Source organism: Solanum lycopersicum, chromosome 10, assembly GCF_036512215.1.
Source record: "Solanum lycopersicum chromosome 10, SLM_r2.1".
Classification (NCBI taxonomy): domain Eukaryota; kingdom Viridiplantae; phylum Streptophyta; class Magnoliopsida; order Solanales; family Solanaceae; genus Solanum; species Solanum lycopersicum.
In genome coordinates, this window is record NC_090809.1 from 55,603,206 (window position 1) to 55,624,995 (window position 21,790).

At 34.1% G+C, this 21,790-nt stretch overlaps 1 protein-coding gene across 1 annotated transcript; it reads left to right on the forward strand.

Annotated features, from left to right (window-relative positions):
- The first annotated feature begins 620 nt into the window (after positions 1–620).
- On the forward strand, positions 621–2,830 carry LOC101246572 (SKP1-like protein 1B). The gene is made up of 2 exons (XM_019216024.2): positions 621–899; positions 2,657–2,830. Exons 1-2 carry the CDS (start codon positions 621–623, stop codon positions 2,828–2,830), a joined length of 453 nt encoding a protein of 150 aa, XP_019071569.1.
- The last annotated feature ends 18,960 nt before the right edge of the window (positions 2,831–21,790 follow it).

Consider the following 21,790-nt stretch of genomic DNA (forward strand, 5'->3'; position numbering starts at 1 on the left):
ATATTGTTGAAGATTTCGTTTGAATTCTTCTGGTTGTGTTGTTGAAGTTTTCTTGCGATTTGATTTATACGTACGAGTGTAATTTTGGTTTGAATCTATCATATATTTATGCTATAAATGATTTTAAGTGTTTGGAGAAAGAATCATTGAAGTTTAAAGAATTTAGAGCTGAAAAATTGGAGAAGAAAAGTCGTCATGCACCTGGGGAAAGGGGTTGGACGTTGGGTCAGTAGCGCGCCCGAAAATATATTTTAAACTTTCACACTTTAATATTCTTTATATATTTTATTTTTAGTTTTTTTATTTAATACACAGACCGCCCTATTTATATTTCTCAAGCTTCATAAGTCGATAGACTTATTTAGGCCGGATAAAAAAACCTTTTCCTTAAATAGATTCCAAAAAATTATAGCTCAATCCTATCAAATTACAAGTTAAATCAGACAGGCCCAATTGGTTTAACCCATATTAACGCTCTAATAAAAGGATGATTTTGACCAAACACCTAATAAAAGTAATATAAGTAGCAAATCCTACCTGGTTGTCTCACTATTGCCTCTTTTTCTTTTCTTTGGTCTACGTTTAGGGTTTGTTGATGGGTTCACATTTTTCTTTCAAAGATGATCGTTTTGAGAAGCTCCGATGGAGAGACCTTTGAGGTCGATAAGGCGGTGGCGCTGGAATCACAGACCATTAAGCATATGATAGAGGACAACTGCGCTGACACCAGCATCCCTCTTCCCAACATTACTAGCAAGATCTTAGCCCTGGTCATTGAATACTGCAAGCGCCATTTGGAGGTTGCTAAAGTTGAGGATAAGATTGCTGAAGAGGATCTCAAGACTTTTGATGCTGAATTCGTTAAAGTTGATCAGAGCACCCTTTTCAATCTCATTCTAGTATGGATATTTTTAAATCTATATGCATATCTTAGTTCGTATGTGTTTTTTATTACGATGTGCTGATGGTTCAATTATTAGTGTGTAGGATTATTGATTCTTTGATTAATTTATCCAAAAATAGTTGGATGAAAAGTAGAGGTTTAACTCTAAGTGGAGACAAAAAAACATTAGGTGATTCGTACCATCTATTCTAGCTTCACCTGCTATTTGTTGTTGATGGGAGATTTAATTCCACGGAATTAGTCGAGATGCGTGAAAGCCGACCATGCCATGTGTAATTTCAAAAATGGAGTCTAGGATCTTATCCCCTACCCTGTGAAGTTAGAGGTTTTTTTATGGAAGACCAGTGACTCAAGTAGAACACATCGTAGCACCATTTCCGTAAAAGAGAAAGTTGTATCAAAACCAAAAAGAACAAAACGTGTCTAGATTTGGAAGTTCTTTAATTTTTCCATTTACCCTAAGTAACATTCTCTTACAGTCGATGACATGTTCTAACTAGAAAGTACTTTCTATTTGTTAGAATTTCCTTTTTCTTTATTAAATTCCATTCCCAGTCAAGCATCATCTCCATATAAAATTGATGAGAATATATTAGTTTTGTGTGATCAACGTGGTAAATTTTTTTAGGTTTTGTTTATTTTGTTAATCTATAGTAGTTTGTCAATTTACCTTTTACTTTTGGCTACCATTGCCTATCGACATCGCCTATGTTTGCTGTCGCTTCCATAGACTGAGTTTCCCCTCTAGTTTGAACCTGTTTAAGCTTTAATGGTAATACACATTGAGTTTATTAGGGTGGTCACAAATAAATTAATCAATCAATTATGTCTCAGTCCCAAACTAAATCATCTGTTCTATATTCTTTCTGCTTTGTTTGGCTCAAAGGACATTTGTATGTGTAGTTGTTTTGTTGTAGTAACAATAAACTGTAGTTGGTTGTAGTTATTTAAAGTAATGAAATGGTGTTTCTCTGCTACTTCTATGGTTCTATTAGTCTGTTATATTTGGCAAAAAAACAATTTCCTTTGTCATGGTCAAGTGGACTTTCTATTGCTTAGTACAAAAGTATAGTACTATAGTCTTAAAACGATGGGTAAGAACTAATAAGATTTGTTGTAACACAAAAATTGGAAATAAAATTAAAACATACTTGTAATTGTAAAATTATAGTGAAACATATTTTTACCTTTAGAACATGTAGTCATACTTCAGTTTGTTGCCTATTTTAAGAAATAAATGCTATGTGGACATGTTTGCAGCACATTTTGATTTACATGTTTGATATGCCTCTCTGTTCCACCTCTTGAGTTCTTGCGTGGATATTTTGAATCTGTAGAGTGGCTTACAATTGTTGAATGTTTTTTTTAACTGTTATATTTTGCTTTTTTTAAAGCTTACTTATAGGTTTCCATTTCTTTTTAGTTATTTTTATTAACATTTAATGATTTACAATGGACCCTCCCTCTTATATCTAATTTTCTCAAGTTTGTAGAGATATTCTTTTACCTTTTTTCTATTGAGAGCTTGTATTTGAGGTTTACTGTGTTTACGTGATCTCATCCTATGGGTGTTGTTACTATTCCTTGCATATACTTGTTACTGCTTTGCTATTCGTTGCCATGTTTCTCCACCTATTTTTTCATTTTATTACTACTTGGAGTATTTCACTTGGTATGTTGATTTTGAGAGCTTGTATAGAGGTTAAGTATCCTTTGTGGTTGCGTTGAATCATTTGCCTTGTCTTTTCACAGGCTGTCAACTATTTGAACATCAAGAGCTTGATGGATCTGACATGTCAGACAGTAGCAGAGATGATCAAGGGAAAGACGCCTGAAGAGATACGAAAGACATTCAACATCAAGAATGACTTCACTCCTGAAGAAGAGGAAGAAGTCCGGAGGGAGAATGCCTGGGCATTCGAGTGAATTTGAGTATGTTAAGCGTCCATATCTGATAATGGATCTGCAATATACTTTACTAAATGCTATAAATAACTTATGTTAGTAAGTGTGTCACTGTTGTTTCTTGCACCTTCTGGCTTTGTGAGTTGAACCTCTTTTGCTCCGTTATGCCATGGTTTCTTATGTTCTATGTAAAAATTGAAAATAAAATCATGTTGGTAGCTGATGTCCATTTTCTTTGATCCATTATAGTTGATTAATATTATTTCTCGTGTTTATCATCATTGGTGCATTTAGCTTCTTTACTCTTTACTTAAATGTAAAGTCAATTCCTTGGCTTGTGCCTTTTGCATTATGTAATGGTTTGGTCGTGTTGTTTCCTGTCACAAAAGGATGTTAGACTAGAGAGTGTATGTTGCCTGTTGTGGCTAGTCTTATATGGGCTTGATATTTGAAGGCACATAATGAATGGCCTACTGCTTATAGGTTCTTACCTTGAAGCCCGCTTTAGACAGACTCCATTGAGAGTTTGAGTGTCACTAAGAGATGAAGAAGCCCACTTTGGTGGGTGATACAGTATGATGGCCTTGGGCCAATGAGTTTTGCATTTTGAGAAGAATCAATGTTTATCATATTTAAGAGTTGTATATGTCAAGTTTGACCTTCATATCTTGTTCGTGGTGATTTCTTCACTGGTCTTTCTCTTCATTAAGCGTGGCTGTACAACTACACTTGGTTTTTTTTTTTTAAGTTTCCGTGTTCTTACTATGTGATTATTTTCATGACATGTTTGTTTCAGTCGGATCTGGTAACTTTACCTGTTGTGGCAGGATGACTGGCTAGACCTTGTATTCTTGTTGTTGTTTACACGACATTATGTCCCTGTTGGTTGTAGGTTGTTGGTATCAAAAATATACTTACAATTTTGCCAATGTAGTTCGGTGTGTGATGGTCATATTATGAATGTGCTCTAAGGAGATCCTTTTCATCAGTATAGTATATCGCTAACACATGAACAAAGAAGGAACAAAGAGGAATAAGGAAAAATAAAGCAAATAATGATATAACCTTTTGAACAAGAAATTTGCTTTTGTCAAGTGTGTTTTACAATAGCCATAAGTCAAATTGTTGGACTGGAATTAAAGTATTTTACCAAACCAAATACAACAACAAAAAAGTTAGAACATGTTTTGTTTTTCTTCTCCAGAGAACTTTGTGTTTATGATCGTTTCTCTATTATATGATTCATTCACTATTAATCACATAGTGAATGTTTAACCAAAAGAAAAAGAAACAAACATTTCCAGCTCACTAGGGTGTGAAATTGAGTAAAAAAACAGAGAACTCACCCAGATAATTATGGGTTGAGTTTTATTTAAACATTAAACATTTTAGAATGGTTGACAACTTAACCTAGTTTAATTCTTACTTCAGCCCACTTTTTGTCTTCATAAAGTCACAAATATTGCCTAGTAGTTTTCATCATATACAGTAGGATTAGATCCAGATCGGATCGAGTATTGGGTCCTAGGTCAAGGTTGGAATCAGATCACAAATTCCAAATCAGGGTTGGATTGTACATCATGTGTTTCGGGTAAAGGCCAGAGTCGGTTCTTAGATCCCTAGTCGGGGTCTGGGAGGATCTCAGGTCAGGACCGGTTTGGATCACGTTTGGATTTCGAGTTTCAGATCGGTATTTGTGTTGGATTATGGATTTCGAATTTTGTGTTAGGGTTGGATCTTGTGTCTCGATTTTTGGGTCCAATCATCTCTCTTTGCCCGAGTCTTTGAGTCTGAAGTTCCAAGTCGAGTTTTAGGTCTATAATTTTTTGGTTTTTATTTTTAGCGAATTTGATCTCTTTTCTTTTCATGAATTACGTAAGTATGTCAATAATGTTTATATTAAGCAAGTCAAAATGGATGGATCATGATTCAACTTAATTTTCAATTCAGTTTAATCCACTTAATTAAGTCCAAAATAATTTTAATACATGATGATTCAAATGAATTTTTAATTCAATCAATTTAATTTTTAACCTCTTTAGTTTAAGCTTGATCTGTGCATTTAACACAACAAACAAATATGATTGTAATTTATGGTTAATTATCTGACGAATGTTTTACTTAAAGAGAAAGGTTATCAATTTGTTGAGTTTGAATACATGGATTAGACCGAAGTGTGAAGAAAAGGGAAATGAAAGAAAAATATATTGTTACTACTACTTTTACCCCAATTTACGTAATGAATTTACTTTTTGAGAGTCAAACAGTTTAAATTTGATTGAGAATTTGCTCATGAAATCATAAAAAATTTTAAAAAGAAATTATATATTTGTAAACTGCGTAAAAAGTAATCTAAGATACAATAACTAACAATTCAAAATATTTAAAATATATATATGAAAAATTTACGGTAAAAATTGAACTTGTTTGAATGTCGATATCCAAGATGTTTCATATAAATTGGAGTAGAGGAAGTACCATTTATTATTGGACCAGTCTCTGGGCACGCACGTGTAGCCCATACGTCAATAAGTAAAAGAGAAAATTACATATAATAACAAACTATTAATTCATATTAAATGTTATAACCATAGTTTGATTTAATTGTATCTCATATCAAACTGTTGTTATTTCGCCTCTCTCCTGTTGAATCTTGCTTGTCACTCTCGTTCTCTCCCTCTCCTCTCACTTTTATACAAAACACAAATGTATAAAATGTGTTTGTATTTGTATAACGCGAGAGAAAATTTTATAGAGACGTATATTTTCGTTCCCCTCTCCCAGATCTCGCTCTCTAACTCACCTCTCTTTCTGTATACAAAAACCCAAATGTATAAAATGTGTTTGTGTTTGTTTAATGCGATAGAAAATTGTATATACACATATATTTTCGTTCCTCTCTATCCCCTCTCTCAGATCTCGCTCTCCACTCTCTCGCATCTCTAACTTTATACAAACATAAATGTTTGCATAGTGCTTGTGTTTGTATAAAACGAGAGAAAATTGTATATACAAATGCATATATTTTCGTTTGGTACATTTATGATTATACAAATATGATTTTTCTCTGCCCAATTTTATTTTGTCTTTCTCTCTTTCTCACTTTATACAAACACAGATTATATAATTGACCTTTTGTATATGTATAACAAAGGAGATTATACAACTTCTTTATTTTGTATACATATAACGAAATTACACAATTATTTTTTTGTATATATATAGCGAAATATACATACTTATGTTTATTATGGAACACATATATAATTTTTATGTTTGCAATATGTGAAAGTTACTCTAAGTAAAAACTCTTTTAAGTAAAATAAATATTATTTTAAAATGTAATACCAAACATAACCTCAATGAATCCAGCTTACTATTTTCTTTTTTTAAAAAAACAAGGGTGAAACTAAATATTATAATATTAGATTTGATCTTGTGCCTAACTTTAAAACAACGAACCAAACCTTTGAAATATAATTAATAAAAAAACACAAAATGTCATTTTATTCATTTAATACAAGGTAATCAAACTTAATCATTGTAGGATGAAGTCATATTTGATATTTCTGATCTTATGAATTCATCTTCCTCAAAAAAAAAATTCAGTGTCTAAATATGAAGATATCAAATTTGCTATATACTCTATGTTAATCTGAAATCATAGATACACTAATTCAATTTTTTTATATTAATGATCTAAATCTTACTAACAAACAATAGAAGATGGGAAATTAGAGAAAAGAAAGGAACTTTACTAGGTAGATTGGCCAGTGGAAGAACCCAGGAAGACAAATTCGTATTTAGTAATGTTATATATTGATTTAGCGGTAACTCTTCGTATTTGTATACTTATTTAAGAACAATTGTTCAATTTTAATTATTTTACCAATTGCTTATGACTCTTGAAATTCTAGAGATCCTAATTGACTCTTGTTCTTTTATATTACCTTTCTAATAAATAATTTACTTTTCAAAAAATAATTAAAATATCATTATTTAACATTTAATTAATTAAATGTTAGATTTAATTTAGGGTAAAATGGTATTCTAACTTTTCATCTTTCGAACTTTCCATTTTTAATAATATATAATGATATTGAGGGAGAGGCCTGCGAGACATGTTTGAATGGTAAAATACAATTAAATTTGACCTTCATTTGCTATGCAGTCATGAACTCGTCCATTCCAGCTTGCTAAGAAAAGGATTACATGATTTACATTTTTATGTATCTACGAGATATGACGTAGTGAATAAGTTATAACAAAGTGTTTATCGGAAGGCTTCTGGTTAAAAAATAAAGAAATACTTTCACATATAACACACACAAAAATCATATTTGTAAGTTATATTTATAGTTTGGATAATTGCCCTCCATAGCAAACATAAATATTTATATTTCGCGGTACATATCAAAAGAAAGCAGTTGTACATAAAAACTTTCTGTTTCAATATACATATACAAAAGATCAATTGTATAATATATGTTTGTATAAAACGAGAAAGAGAAAGACAAAAGAAAACTGGATAGTAGAGTATTTGTATTGTATAATTATAAGTGCATAGTACGAAACTATATGTATTTGCATGTATACATACATTTTTCTCTCGTTTTATACAAACAGAAACACAATTTATACATTTGTTTTCTGTTTGTATAAACGAAAGAGGCGAGGGTGACGGGCGAGATTTGGGAGAGGGGAACGAAATATATGTATTTTTACAATTTTTTCTCTTTTTATACAGATACAAGCACATTTTATACATTTGCTTTTGTATAAAAAGCGAGAGAAGCGAGGGTGAGAACGAGAGTGACGAGCGAAATTCACCAGGAGGCCAAATAACAACAATTTGCTATGAGTTACAATTAGATCAAACTATAATTATATCGTTTAATTTGAATTAATAATTTTAGCCACCTAAATTTGGCACAAACTTTCATTTAGACACCTTAACCACCTTTTGTTCATTTTAAACACCTTATGTAGATGCCTACTATGTCATTTTGGCACTTTTTTTTATAATCAGCAAAAACACTGAGGAGAGTGTAATACACTCGCCTATGATGTGTCAAAGCAACAAATTCCTGAAGACATGTGGCATAAATACCAAAAATAATTAACAATAAATGTACTACAAATAAAAACATATTTTATTTCTCACCATCTTCATCTCTCCTTCTCCAGCTCTCCTTCTCTTACCACCATGAACATATTTTCAAATTTGATAAAATTATGGAAGGTAATGGAATCAAAAGTACTTTATCTATTTTTACTATCATCAGGTCTTGATAATCTTCACCTCCGCTTCTATCTTTTTTATAAATAAATGAATTAGGGGATGCACCAACTTAACTTTCTCCATAAAAGAAGTGGCCTTTTTGACCTAATTGTCTTTCAACAGATTTCATCATTTTTTTCTTTTTGACGAGATAGTCAACATTATTAGGACCAGATAATTTTTGCTTTCTTAGAGGTAAAATTGCATATTGAAGGACAAAAAAGGAAAAGGATCTTAGAAGATTAATATGGCTAGATCCTAGATGTGAGCATTAAAATGATATGCACCACTATCAAAACATCCAGAATCACGGCCTAATTCAGTTTTTTTCTTCTTTGACAAAATTTTTGAATAATTTTGGCAATGTTTATGACAATAGAATGGTGAGAAAATTAGGGGGGAGAAGGTTGGATACAATGGTGGATAATGGAGGAGGTGTTGGAAGGAGAGAGAAGGAAGAAGAAGAAACAAAAAAAAGTAAAAATGTTCAATATTTAAACTTTTCATGCGCTCAAGAACAGTGTAACACACACAATATGACAACTCAGCAAAAAGTATCAAAATGACATAACAAGGAGTGACATAAGGTGTCTAAAATGAATAAAGTCTAGTTAAGGTGTCTAAGTGAAAGTTGATGCCAAGCTTAGGAGGCCACCGATGGGTTCCCCATTTGCTATTATATACCATTTCTTAAAAATAGGAGTAATAAATGGATATTAAGTCATAAATGAATAGTGGTTGATCAAATATTGGCCCCACCCTTGTCGCAAACGGATCACAAACAAGCATAAACTACTCTTCTTCTCCATCTTCAATATATATCTCATACTGCTTTATGGGAGGGTTGAGTTGAGAGCTCAACAATGGAAGAAAATGAGTTGTTATTAGTGAGCTATAACGGCAGGAAGGTGGTGCTAGGTGAGCGAAAAAGTGAAGCAACTGAAAGGAAAACTACCATACCTTCTTCTCGTGTTGTTTCTCTCGATGTCTTTTGAGGCCTCTACGTTTTTGTAAGCAAAATTAATTTCTACCTTCATTCAATATATTTTGTTTACTAATGAGATAACATATCAAGATTCCGCCTAGATTTTTTGAGGAAACAGATTAAATTGATTTTCCTTTATTTATGTTTTCGGGAATATAGGAACCTGGAATTGGTATAGTCCACGACTTCTCTTTCTGTCTTTTTATGCTTTTAAAATTCTTCTTGGCAGAAGAAAAATGGTTTTTATCTTTCATTCTCCCCTAAATTTGTTTAAAGTTGAGTGAGTTAGCAACGAAGTATATTGAAGAGTGTGCTTCGGTTTCCCTTTGAGGAAGAACGATTGACGTAATAGGTAGGTTTGGATCCGAAAGCATGTGATTATGCAGCTTTGGAAAATGTTATAGCGTTTGCTGGGGCAGAGGTATCTCTTAGCACATAATTATACATTACATGATTTTAAGTTTCCATATCTAGTATCGGAATTCTTGCTATTGAGAAGGCGTAAGTAGTGAATAAGTGAAGTTCAGTTTTACACTGGTTAATCAAGCATGTAATGTATTGCTAGTTTTACTTGATTAACCAAGAAAAGGAAGTCCCGATAAAATTGCTAGTACAATGTGAACTCATATTGGCCAAAATGGAGAGAAGAAAATGGTAGAGAAATTTAGCAGAAAGCAAGAACTTTGTTGATGGGACATTTTGATCCCCTTTTGTATCTCATGATCTCGTGGTTCTAGAGAAAGAGTCAACTAAGTATCTATCTCAAAGCAATCTTTGAAATGAATCCTCGAAACCACATTCACAAAAAAGATATGGCCACCTCTCTAAGTTTCATAACCCTTTAGATTATTTTATTCGTGCTCATAACAACTAAAATCACTTGCACCTGTCCCTATAAATATTGATTCACAATGTTCATTGTAAAGATGCTTCTTTAACTACTAAGCTCCTTGCTTTAAGATTTGGATTGCTTGCTTAGTTTCTTTAATGATGATTTTGATAACTACCTTGTCCATGTTTATATTAAGGCAACAGAGTTCTTCTCACGATCCAATCCACTTAAGCCATGACCTGCGCTTAGTAGGAAGCTTATAACATTACAGGATTAAACGAAGAAGGAGAAAGATCAATCCTCTCTGATTTCTGCAAGGTCTTGATCATGCATATGGTGCACAACATATGCATGACTAAGTTTCTGCTTATACCGAAGCTTCTTGAGTTAGTCTTGTAAATTTGGTTTGTGTTGGTAAAGAGGTGACTTAGAACTTCTAAAGTTTTGTGGAAGTCACTGTCTTTCGATTTTGATAGTCTCTTAGACTTATTATGTTGCTATTGTAGTAGGTCGCATTGATGTTTATTCAATGCTGACAAGTTTTAAATTTATGGATTGCTCCTAATACTAAGAAAACTCTGTCGAATTTTAAACGTGAAATATGGTCCAGGCCTGCTCAGTAAGCTTAGACCTACTGAGTGCCGGTCATTGCTTAAGTGGATTGGGTTGTGACAGTTCTTCTCTTTTTATTCTCCTTGTAGAAATTTCACCCAATCTATTATTTTGCTTGGTGCTTTCAACTTATGATGTTTGTGGATTACGATGGTTTTGTTTTTCCGAGCATTGCTCACTTTCAATGGAATGGTGTCCGCTTGACAGACTTTATAATGCCTTTCTTCCTCTTTGTTGTTGGACTTCCCCTGGAAACTGTAAATACGGTATCTATACTTTGATCTTAAGATAAAATCGTGGACATAAACTCAATCATAATGAAAGATATAGGCTTATGATGCATAGTGCTCAGACTTGCATTATGATATTTTGTACTATGTGTTGTCATTTATAAATAAATCATTTGAGTAAGGTCATGCCTGTCTCTAGGTGGTTGTTGCTCTTAGCACTTTCTGAACCTTATCCTCTTTCAAAACTACAGGTAGTTTTAGACGGACCTGGGGCAACCTTGAAAGTGTGATTAGGACCTTTAAACTTTTTATCCTTGGGATTTCCCTTCAAGGTAATTTTGTGTGCTGGCATATCTCAAATCAATATTATGGCTCACTACTAGTGTCGACCGCATAAAAATATTCTGCAACTATAAGCCTGAAAATATGTCTATTGAAATGGATCTTCTATACCCCATACTTTGCAACAAACGAGTCTGTTTTAATTTTGTGATATACTAGATAGGATATTGCTCAGGTTCTTACAAATGAAACGAAGTTCAATGATGGAACAATTTTCTTCTTGAGAACTTGCACATTCAAAAGACCAGCTAGCTCGTCTATGTCTGGCATTTCCTTGGTCCATAAACTTCTGTACAATATAGGAGTTGCACATAAAAAAATCTCTCGAGCTCGGTTAGCTTCAGTTAGTCAAATAAACCAGGTAAGTTTACAGGCCTTTCACAATGGACAACTAACAACATGAATAAAAAGATATGTTTAATCTACAAGAATGTAAATTTACAGGTAGGTTAAGTTCAACGAGAAGACTGTTCAGCGTTAAGGTACTATAGTTTTATTCCTGAGAGGAAAAGCATCAGCAGAAAATAGTCATTGGAGTTTAACTAGGATACAGATTGTTGAATTCTATGTTTTTGTTGTGTGGATGAAGGGCTTTCCCGCTTTGTTATTGATGACCTTTTCTTTTATTAAGAAGTAAGACAACCGAAAGGAGAATTAAGAGAAACTAATTATTCCCTCGAGCCATTAGAGTTTAAATATTTAAGTGTACATATCCTAAAAAGGAATAGAGAATCAAACTACATAATTATAGGAGTAAAATAAGATATACAATATTTACTGCATCGTAGAATACTCTAGAATATCTATGAAATTCTAAAACTCCCCCTAAAACTGGTGCTTATAAATCAATGTACCAAGGTTGTTACAAATGTAGGTAATGCGAGAACCAATTAGGCACTTGGTGAATATATCAACAAGTTGATCATTTGACTCACTTATTTTGTGACATGTCTCCTACGAGTTTTTTTTCTCTAAATAGAGGGTCTTCTTGAAATTTTCCAAGGAGGTAGAAGTAAGGTTTGCATACACTCTAACCCTTCTTAGATCCTACTTATGGGTTTGACTTTGTCTCTTGTTGTTGTTGAAGTGACAATTCATCTCAATGTGTTTACTTCTCTCATGAAAGATCATACTTGATACTATATGAAGAGTAGCCTGGTTATTGCACTTAAGATCCATTGGATTGATTACTTCAAACTTCAATTCTTTGACCAATTAGTTAATATAATTAGTTCTCAAGTTATCATAACCATTGCTCGGTATTCAAATTTTGCAGTAGATTGAGCCATTGCATTCGTCCTTACTTTTCTAAGATTCCACATTAACTCCTATCGGAGCACAATATCTAAATATAGACCGCTAATCTAAAAGTGATCCTACCCCATCAACATTTGTGTGTTCAAGAATCTTCTCATGACGTCAATTCTAATTGTTTTTATCTATAGTTGTTAACTATTAACAGAAGTAGTTGAGCTGGTAGGAAGTTAAAAAATAGTTCTAGAGATTTGATAAAAAAGAAATTGTTCATTTCAGGAAAGAGTTTTAACTAATTTTCCGTTCAAATTTTGTGGAACCTTAGAACTAGTATAAGTACTTGTAATCTAATAGTTAACATATTCTGGAGAAAGAAGAGAAGTAAAAGAGTAGTTGTTCCATAAATCGTTCATTCTATTGTTGTAGAGGAGCAGTTTCCCTACAACAATTATCATTTTTCTCCACTAATTGTGGAGTCATATCACGATCGTTGAAAATGCAATTATTTGCTATGATTTTATGAATTGGAGAAGACGAACAATTGCATCCCAATGATAATTGCGTGGAGATTCCATAACTGCATTACAACACTCGCAAGAAAGACAAATGTCAAGTCAAGTAACTCTGACATAATTGACCTTAATAACTAGCGTTCACTAAACGATTTCTCTTATCTTGGTAGAAGTTTAATGTTCGGGTAGATGAAAGTGTCAATGGTTCTATCATATTTTTCTATTACAAGTCAATATTAGTATCAATGAGTATACAACTTTTCATACTTATCTCCTTAAGAATATCTAAAGCAAACTTACACTGTGAGATGACAATTCCTAATTTGGAGGTGTGACCTCAATGTTGCAATGTGCAGGGTCTGGGAAGGGACCTCTAATAAGTGCCTATTGTAGGCAGCCTTACCTTGTATTTCTACCTGAGGTTGTTTTCAAATTTTGAATTCGTGACCTCCTGTTCTAATGGTAGTAACATTACCAATTATCCTAAAACTCCCCTTCAAATTATAAGTATGTTGATAAAATACAAGATGTTCAGCCTCCAAATAAGTCATACCAACCACTTGAATGACGGTGCTAAACTTATCAAACTATTCTCAAGGGGACTATCTCAAACCATGTAGGATCAACACAACTAGCATACAAGACCTCAGAAGGCCATATTATGATCGATAAAAACTTTGTTAAGTCTAGCTAATAAAGAGGCCAATTATTAACAACAATCATGGATATATGAAGGCCAAAAATGTTATTTTAGCTACGGAGAGATAGTATCACTATGATCAAGTCCACATATTTGAGTATAACCTTTGATAACAAGGTAGGCTTTAAGTCGAACAATTTGACCATGTGAATCAACTTTGACAGGATACCACCACCGACAACTATCAAGTGATTTACCAGGAGGTAGAGGAATAAACTTCCAAGTGCCACTAGCATGAAAAAAAAATATATCTCTTCAATGATAGCATGTCGCCATTCACAATGACATAACGCTTCACTTGCGAACTCAAGGATATAAATAGAGGACAGAGATTACCCAAAGTCATAATGAAGCGATAATACACTATTATAGCTCAAACAAGTATAATGGGGATAGGGATTAAGAGTGGATTGAATACCTTTTCGAAATGCAATCAATGGACTGGTGAAAGACTAGTCCCTAGAAGGCAAAAGATTCAAGTTAAGACTTGAATCATCTATACGTGATGTTGGACATTGAAGTCGATGATAAATCAATAATGGTGGAGTTGTAGAAGATTGAAAAGTTGAACTATGATTTTAGGTGATTGAAAATGAGTTATAGGTAAGGGAATTGGAGTTGTGGGTAAAGATGAGGGGAAGATAGTTATTGAATCTCCAAAAGATGGAATTAGTAACAACATTAAAAATTTATAAGTGATCATATGGATTGGTGATGTATGGTTTGGTTTGGAAAAAAGTAACACCAACAAACATAAGACATTGTTGAAGATCAAGTGATTAGCATCGATTCCTTTTTGTGTCCTCTAGTAAAGTAGAAATGCTCATCTAATGGCACAAAGAACTATCTTATTATTTCAAGAGTAAGTTTGTTAACAAACCACATGCTCTCAGAAACACAAGATGGAAGGGAAAGAAAATATTATCTTTTGGATAGCCGAGGATGACATATGATTAATAAGATAATAGAATATGAAAATTGCATCCCCAAAAAATACAACAAAATATGAGATTGTATGTTTAGGGAATGAGAGTCTCAATGAGGGTGACTATTCATTTAATCTTGAACAACCATGACCTTAGATCTTCTCTATTAAATCGCAAGACCTCCATTCTTGACTAGAGCCGTCAAAATTGGCTTAGCCCATGAGGCTTGTCTAACCCAATCCATTATTGGGGTAGGGTTGGATATAATTTTTCAAGCGCATTTAAAACTAACACTTATAAGCTCAACCCATATAAGCCCTTACCCCTTGAGGCTTATCGAGGCCAGAATGGGGTCGGCTCATGGGCAAAAACTATTTATGCGAGGGTAAATTACAAAGATCTCACTAGTGATGAGCTAATTACTTAGATGAACATTGTGTTGTAATATTACGAATCTTATTTGATTTTTGTGTTAGATACATTTATCTCGAGATACATAGACTCACACAATGTGTAATTTTTTCTATATACACTGTATCCAAGTAGATTCACATGTATTTAGGATATAGAGTACAAATCCTGCGCCCTCACCTCCCACCCATCTCACTCGCCACTCTCCTATCTCGCTCGCATATTTGGAACACATTACAACAGATACATGTATTTCACTTATCTAGTATTAGATACATGCTAATCATACTAGATATTTTTCTATTAAAATTGAAACAACACCATTGTTTGCCATTTTTCATTTAAAATTTTTCTCATTTTCTTGATGCTATAGAATTTTAAGTTTGAAAAAAAAGGCTAGCCCGCCCAAACACGCGGCCCTTCTAGGGTTGGGTTAGGTTGAGCATTTACAGGCCCTTCTAAATGAAGTGTCGTCCTGCCTAGCCCATCAAATTTCATAGCCCGCAAGTCTTGGGCCGTATGGGGATGGACGGACCATTTTTGACAATTTTATTCTTGACCGTAAAGCAATTCGATTGGTGAAATTAATTGTTAGGACTCCTCTATCTCTCCCTTTATAATCTTTCTTCTTATTGGAAATTATAAGAAGGACCTTATTCCTGTTCCTATGGGGTTTTATTCCTTAGAGTCTCCCCAGGAGCTGCTAATTGATCTACTAGTTGGTCCAATTTTTCCAGAGATAAAACTTTACATTCTAAAACTCCAATTTCTGCATCATCTCACACAATTCTCCTACCTGTGAATTAGGGGTTCCACTTGTTGGTTCTTCAATTGCCTTAGTTCCCTTCGCTATTGATGCCACTGATTCAATAGCTCTTATACCACTATTAACAGAATTCTATGAGCTCAACTGTAAAATCAAGAATTCTATGCTAAAATGGGAACTCTACAGAGTAATTCGAGTGAAATGTAATTGAGACAAATGGGGGAGGAGAATTTAGAAGAAGATTGTAACTGAGAAACATGTAAGTGTATTCATGATCAATCAATAGATGATTACACATGTAAGTGTATTCATGATCAATCAATAGACACATCTAACTTGGCTGAGGCCAACTTCCACTAACAAAATTTCCCGCCCTTAGTGTATTCAGAAACTCCTTACTAACATAGCCAATTGAAATGCTGACATATCATCCCTAACGAATTCTATGCTTTATCTCCGCTATGTAAATCATATATCAGTACTCATCGGAGAAGTGAACTACCTAATTGGAGAGTTGTTAGAAAGCAGTGGAACTCTGATGGGTGATGTTAAATTGAGGAGGTCAGTTCCCAAAAGAATGAACATATCCAGAGAGTCGTTGGACTTTCTCCCGCGCACCAAAACATGAGTGAATCTCGCCGGCAATTTAGACTTCTTCCCGATGTATGACAACAAATGAAAAGTCTGATGATAATGGGTTTTCTGGTGTTTGTTTGCCGAAGAGCTCCAAACCCGGTGGTGGTATTGGTTGAGGCTCAACAGCCGCCGACTGACTTATGTAATTTCTATATAGAATGAAATGATAATTGGTATAAAGAGATGTGAAAGATATTTAATGGACTTCTGAAGCAAGTATTTCGGATCAATTCTAATATATTGGAGTTCATTAAGAATCATCGTGCTACTTTATAAAAAGTAGGTCTCATTATGCAAGAATACTAGAACACGTGAATCTGAAAGAGCCTACGGTCGGATTTATTGTTCAAAAAATGATTCGTAGAAAAAAAAAGATTTTGTTTACGGAGTTTTGAGTAGAATACGATTATGAAGTGTATAAAAAAGAAGGTTTTTATGGCTTAATCACATGTGGAGATATATATAATATCTGTCTTTCTTTTCTTTTATTGTTGTATTGTCGTTTTATGTTCTATTCGGGGCAACAAAGGTTGTGCTCTCTGAAAATATAATTTCAATTTTCTATTCAATTCAAAATTCAAATTGAAGTATGATACTTTATATCAAATTGGTATATCAATACCGATTTGATCCGAGCTCTTTGAATTGGAATAAATTTGACAGCGGATTGTGAAATCTTAGTGATCTTCTCTATCTAATGAACGGGGATCCTCTTTAAAATCATTTGCTCGTAACCCAACAAATAAAATACATTTACTTAGTTTACGGATTATCAGCTTATTCATTTAGTGACTTTGGCACTGGACATTTCCATTTAAAATTTTGTTTAATCAATACTCTTAAAGGGTTATGTGAAATTAGGTCTTAGGCCTAACTCACACCCCAAAAGCTAGCTCAAAGGAAGGAGGATTGCCAAAGCCTTACAAAGATTCCACCCATCTCATTAACCACCGATGTGAGACTTTTGTCATTCTTTAACACCCTACCTCACGTCCAGTGCTTAACAATTGGTGCGTGGGCAATTTTGATTTTGGGGGTCCCAACATCGGATGAGACGGGCCCTGCTCTAATACCATGTAAAATTAGATCTTAGTCCTAACTCACACTCCAAAAGCTAAATCAAAATAAAGAGGATTTCTCAAGCCTTATAAGGAGTCCACCCATCTCATTAACCACCGATGTGGGACTTTTGTCATTCTTTAACAGGTTAAATGATATATCTAGTGTGGAATTAGGTCAACATTTCTATTGGAAAGTAAGGGGTTTCCAAATAGATGGCTAAGTACCCTGCGATATTAGCCGAGGCCCGCTTACAAATGCATGCCCCTACGCGCATTGCCTAAGTGACAATGGCAAGTCCCTGTGCGCATCACCCAAGTGACATCGACAGACCCCTGCACATAAAGGCAAGCTCATGGGCACATTTTCAAAGTGAAATCTATCAATTCCCGCGCAGAAGGCCAGGTCTCTGCGCGCATCTATTATGCGATATAACAGAAGCTACATCGGCCAAGGCCTGTGCAGAACGGCATGCCCTGTGCATTGCTCAAGCTACATTGGCATACCCCTCCGGACATCAGTCATGCGACATTGGCCAAGGCCCACGCCCACACACAACGGCAAACCCTTGTGCATATCGGCCAAGCGACATCAGACGATGTCGTGCACAAGCGCAAAACAATGCGTGCATAACTCAAGAGATAACAACCGAGGCGCCCGCATCCACCTGACATTGTCTAATGTCATAGCTTATCTTTTGGAAAATTTCTATACAAAAAAATATTTTTTGTTGAAAACTATTATTTTTGTTATGTATAAATATTTTGTGCAAGCCGAAATGTGTATGATGAAGGGTGTGTTTGGTAGGAAGGAAAATATTTTTCTGGAAAACAAGTAAATTTTCGACTTGTTTTCTCATGTTTGGTTTGGTGAGTAGAAAATATTTTTCGAAAATAATTTTTAGTGTTTGATTTATGAATGAAAAATATTTTTGAGAGACATCTTTTATTTTTACTAGAGTAGAAAATTATTTATAAAATTGAAAATATTTTTTTAAAAACAATTTTTATTTGGGGTGGGGGGGAGGGGGTAGGAGTGAAAAAATAAAAATTTGAACTTTATAATATTTTTAAAAAACAAAATTAATTTTTTTGGTGGTTAGGGGGGGTTCTGGCCCTGGGGGGTAGGAGTCTAAAAATAAAAATTTGAAGTTGAAAATATTCTTAAAAAACAAAATTATTTTTTTGGGGAGGGGGTGAGGTTGGGGGGTGGCCGGTGGTGGGTGGGTGGGGGTCAGAGATCGGGTAAAAAAATAAAATTCTAAAAATATTTTTTTTTTAAATTGTTGTTATTCCCAAAAAAATCTAATTTAAAATTGGAGGAGAGTTTTGGAAAATATTCTCTTTAATTTTTGAAGGGAAGTCATTTTCCTTAATTTTAAGGAAAATGAGTACATTTTCCAAAACTTTAGTACCAACAAAACATGAGAAAATTGAAAAACATTTTCCACAAAATGTTTTCCTTCATACCAAACACACTCGGAGTGTTTCTATTTTTTTTCTATTATATTATCTTTTCCGGAAAATCTCGATGTGTAAAAAAAATAAAATTTTCTTTTTGAGAACTATTGTCTTTTATATTTGAAAGTGATTTGTGCAAAAGGAATTGTGTTTGGTGGTTTTATAAATATTTTTTGATATATTTTTTTCCTATTTAATTATTTTCTTTTTAATTTTAAAATTCTGACTAATTGTGACTAATTGTTCCAGTCAGTAGAATGATGCACAGTGGACAGAAGTTTCTTCTACACTGTTAGTTGCAGAGAAGATTAAGTTTTACGTTGGTTCTTGTATCATCTCCGAAAGTAAGAAATGATTAGAGAATCAAGAAAACCTCAGCTTAATTATTCCTTCAAGTCTTGGGGTTTAAATAGCTAAGTTTACATATTCTAAGAAACAAAAAAAAGAGAATCAAACTACATAATTTCAGGAGAAAATAAAGTTATACTATATTTACAAGATCCTAGAATATTTACAAGATTCTAACACTACTTCTGTATTCTAATTTTGTTCATAGTATATCATTTTCTTGTATGATATCTGAACTTGTTGTTACTGAATCCACATTTGTTTCGTTTCTGGGGATTACTTGCATGGAACTCTGGTTTAACCTATGGTGTAGATATTGAAAGAATAAGATGGATGGGAATTTTACTGGTAACTCTGATATTATTTGTTTTGCTTTTTGCTACCCTGGTATGAGATGACTAGATTAGCTACAAGATTAGTGTTGTTTCATACTAGCATTGCCAGTTGAGATGACTGTCGTCGCATTGCCTCCTACAACTTCTTTTGCTTTGTATCTATGTTTATTATCCTTCCTAAGTGGTCCGTAAGTCTTCGGTCTTCCTTACTTAGACTTTTCAAAAATTGCTTTCGCTTGTGCCCCTTGGTCCTCTACTTGCTGTGAAGTATTGCTCTTGTTGTTCTTTTTAGTTTTGGTGAAAGTGCCTATATGGATTAACTTCCTATTTAGATATTTCTGTGATAGATGCTGATTCTTCAATAGTAGCATCTAACCTGGTTTCCTTGATTATTATAAGAAATTTTCATGTTCTTGTTAGAAGGTTCACTAGTACCCAGGTCAATAGATAGGTGAAGGTGAATAACTTATGCATGTAACCTATTCATTTCAATTACTTGTTCAGAATATTGTACATTTCTTTTCATTTATACAGAGAATAGCAGTTGGATATATTATAGCATCTTTGTGCGAGATATGGCTTCCATGTCACGGGATGAAAAGAGTTGCCTTTTTAAAAAATTATATTTGGCAATGGTAACACAACTACATCGCTGATTTTCAGTAGATTTTTTGTTTTGATTGTGCAATTACTAGGAGTACAACATATCTCTTCTGTTTCCGCATCTTGAAAGTATTATTGCTTTCGAAACTGAAAAGGAAGAATATAAATCAAGTATCTTAACAACGTTGATTTTCTTTTTCCTTTCGATAAACGGAACACAGTCAGATAAACCCTAGAGCTTTAACGATTTGTTATGGTACCAAGCAAAATCTTAGTCGTGGGCTAATTTTTTTCCTTAGTGGAACCGTAAGTGTGTCTTGTCAACTGCTCATAAGTAGGCATTTATCCCCTTTAAGTTATATAAAAATTTAGCTTGCCATTGGTAGAAGTCAAACCCACAACATGTTAGTACAAGGTCTCAACCTAACTACTTGGACTTGGCCTCATTGGTTATTAACATAACAGGTAGATTAAATAGGCAAAAGAGGAGATGTTTGTGAGTTTTTATTGGAAAACTAGCGAGTCCAACTGCAGTGATATTGACAGTCTTATTACTAATCTTCCTTTTTTTATGACAATGGAAACCCGTAGCTTCCACCCTTTGGGTGCGCACAGGGTAAAACCCCCGCTCCTATGCAATAGCTCGCAAACCACATAGGAGAGGTAACCCACATTAGGCAAGCCCAGTGCGACGAGCTCGACCAGCAAGCAAACCCTTGCTTTCGCTGGCAAGGGTAACCACTGGACCACCTCTAAGGGTTTATCAATCTTGCTGTTGTATATTATTGTTTCATGTCCTCTATGGTTTTCATTATCTCTAGTTTTACCTAACAACATTTTACTTCACTTTTAGGTGTGTCAGGTTCCGATTGCCTGCTATATATTGTGGGTTGTTATATGGTATATATGTCCCTGACTTGAAATTCAGTGTGTTGCTGTCAACAGGAAGCACCGTTTATGAATTAGTAGTTGTTTGCTTTCTATTCCCTGTAATAAACTGTATTCTTAAAAGTAAAAACAATGTGACTATGTAAGTGGCTCCAAGCAACACCTTAAGAACTCTATAAAAATTTAAAGATGAATGTGATGAGTCAAAACTACTTTGAGTATGCCCTCTTGGTATCATGCTGCTTTTAATCCGGAAGGCATTGTAAGGTAACAACCTATCATATTTGACTATTACAACTCCATATGAGTATCAATTGGTCTACAACTTGTCATACTTATTCCCTTAAGAATCTCTAGGGCAAACTTACACTGAGATGACAATTCTTAATTTGGAGGTGTGACCTTAATGTCTAGAGAATACCTCTACATGCCTATGTCCTTCATCTTGAAATGTTGGAAGAGATGTTGGTTCAATTTATAAGCAGAAACAATAAGAAATATAAAAAGGGGACCCTGGTGCACTAAGTCTCTCGCTATGCGCAGGGTCTGGGGAAGGCCCGACCATAAGGGCCTATTGTATATATCCTTACCTTACATTTCTGCCTGAGGTTGTTTCCAAGTATTGAACCCATGACCTCCTAGTCTCATGGTAACAACTTTACCAGTTACTCCAAGGCTCCCTTTCAAATTAAAATAAGTATGTCGATACAATACAAAATGATCAGCCTCACTATGAGTCATACCAACCTCTTGACTGACCATGCTGAGCTTATAGAACTGTGCTCAAGGGGTCTATTGCAA

Bases quoted from the DNA above. Each gene is read 5' to 3' on its own strand.
- LOC101246572 (XM_019216024.2), top strand. From the start codon at position 621: ATGATCGTTTTGAGAAGCTCCGATGGAGAGACCTTTGAGGTCGATAAG. The intron at 900-2,656 runs GTATGGATATTT...GTCTTTTCACAG, and splicing joins CCCTTTTCAATCTCATTCTA to GCTGTCAACTATTTGAACAT.